This window comes from Eimeria mitis, genomic scaffold (assembly GCF_000499745.2).
Source record: "Eimeria mitis Houghton genomic scaffold, Emh_scaff509, whole genome shotgun sequence".
Lineage (NCBI taxonomy): Eukaryota > Apicomplexa > Conoidasida > Eucoccidiorida > Eimeriidae > Eimeria > Eimeria mitis.
In genome coordinates, this window is record NW_013573384.1 from 16854 (window position 1) to 19076 (window position 2223).

Genomic DNA, 2223 nt, shown 5'->3' on the forward strand with positions numbered 1-2223 from the left:
GGGTTCTTTGTGTGTGCCTGAGTGTGTGCATTTTTTACACTTTACTTTCTCGTGTTTCTTCTCTCACATAAAGGGTTTATTGTCTAGGGTTTAGGGTTTAGGGTTTACTCTCTAGGGTTTAGGGTTTAGGGTTTAGGGTTTAGGGTTTAGGGTTTGTTCAGGTTCTGTGTTTGAGGGTTCTCTATGGGGGCCTGAGTTTGTGGATGCCGCGGGGCGGCCGCGGCGGCCCCTCCCCACCAACGCCTGGTTCACCCCCTTCACCCAACCCCCAGGCACACAAACCCTAAACCCTAAACCCTAAACCCTAAACCCTAGACCCACCAACGCCTGGTGGACCCCCTTCACCCAACCCCCAGGCACACAAACCCTAAACCCTAAACCCTAAACCCTAAACCCTAAACACGAAACACGGAACACGAAACACGAAACAAAAAAGACGAAATATTAAATATTAAACCCTAAACCCTAAACACTAAATACTAAACCCTGAACCCTAAACCCTAAACCCTAAACCCGGAACACAAAAAGCTAAGCCCTTAACACTAAACTCTAAACCCTAAACATGAAACACGAAACCCTAAACCCTAAACCCTGAGCCCAAGAAAGTAAACGCTAACATATACACAATCAAAGATAAACCCTAAACCCTAAACCGTAAATCCTAGACAATAAACCCTAAACCCTAAACCCTAAACCCCAAACCCTAAACCCTAAACCCTAACGCGTTCTGCCGTTCTAATCGAAAGACAGAGTAAAGCCCATATAAAATTCCCTGCTTCACTGCCCCAATTGCTGCTGTTGCTGCTGCTGTTGCTGCTGCTGTTGCTGTTGCTGCTTGTGTTGCTGCTGCTGTTGCTGCTGCTGCTTCTCTTTCTGCTACATCTGTCTCTCATTCCTTTTTACTGCTCTTACCGCTCCTCCCGCTCCCACTGCTGCTGCTGCTGCTGCTGCTGCTGCTGCTGCTGCTGCTGCTGCTGCTGCTCCCGCCGCTGCTGCTGCTGCTGCTGCTGCTGCTGCTGCTGCTGCTGCTGCTGCTGCTGCTGCTGCAGGCATTGGTGCAGCCCATGTGGTGAACAGTTCTCCTTATTTGCTTTCTGTTCGATCGAAGCCAATTGGGAGAACTGATTTAGTCGGAGACACCGCAGGGCTTGATGTGGGGCATATGCAACTGTCTCCTTTTTTTTTTTTTTTCTTTTTTTTTTTTTTTTTTTTTTTTTTTTTTTTTTTTTTTTTTTTTTTTTTTTTTTTTTTTTTTTTTTTTTCTTTTTTTTTCTTTTCTTTTGTCTCCTTTTTCTTTTCTTTTGTCTCCTTTTTCTTTGTCTTCTGTCTCCTTTTTTTTTCTTTTGTCTCCTTTTTCTTTTTTCTTTTTTTTTTCTTTTGTCTCCTTTTTCTTTTTTTTCTTTTGTCTCCTTTTTCTTTGTCTTCTGTCTCCTTTTCCTTTTTTTTGTCTTCTGTCTCCTTTTTTTTCTCTGCCTGCTTTTTCTTTTTTTTCCGTTTGTCTCTTTTTTCTTTCTTTTTGCCTTTTGTCTCCTTTTTTTTTCCTTCTGTCTCCTTTTTTTGTCTTTTGTCTTTTTGTTTGTCTTTTGTCTCCTTTTGTTTTGCCTTTTGTCTCTCTTTCTTTTTCTTCTGTCTCCTATCTGTCTCCTTTTCTTTTTCTTTTTTTTTGTTTTGTCTCCTTTCTCTCACCAACTGTCTCCTTTCTTTTCATTCTTCTGTCTCCTTTCTTCTCTCTTTTGTCCTGTCTCTGTCTCTTTCTCTCTTTATATCTGTCTCCTTTTATTTGTCTCCTTTTTTCTGTCTCCTTTTTTCTGTCTCCTTATCTCTTTCTGTCTGTCTCCTTCTGTTTATTATATGTCTCTTTATGTAAGCACATATACATTTATATTGTCTTTCTTTCTGTCTCCTTCTATCTCCTCTTTTTTCTGTCTCCTTTTCTATCTGTCTCCTTTTCTATCTGTCTCCTTTTCTATCTGTCTCCTTTTATCTGTCTCCTTCTGTCTCCTTCTGTCTCTTGCTTAGATCCGTGGTCCACTGGTCACGATAGACAAAACCCCCGAGGGCGGTGCCTTTGGTGTGCGGCAGTCCAGTGGTCCATTGGTCTTCGGCCTCTTCCTAGGCATTCGACTCAGAGATTACAGTAACACACACTCCTGCTGCTGCTGCTGCTGCTGCTGCTGCTACTGCTGCTCCTGCTGCTGCTGCTCCTGCTGCTGCTGCTGCTCC

At 42.9% G+C, this 2223-nt stretch overlaps 1 protein-coding gene across 1 annotated transcript in view; it reads right to left on the minus strand.

Annotated features, from left to right (window-relative positions):
• EMH_0014600 (uncharacterized protein) overlaps positions 1–1053 on the minus strand; it is a gene marked incomplete at both ends in the record, with an annotated part of 3327 nt that extends 2274 nt beyond the window's left edge. Inside the window, one exon of the mRNA XM_013500162.1 lies at positions 913–1053. Coding sequence (XP_013355616.1) covers positions 913–1053 — 141 coding nt within the window. The remainder of the gene's footprint in view (positions 1–912) is intronic.
• Between the last annotated feature and the right edge of the window lie 1170 nt (positions 1054–2223).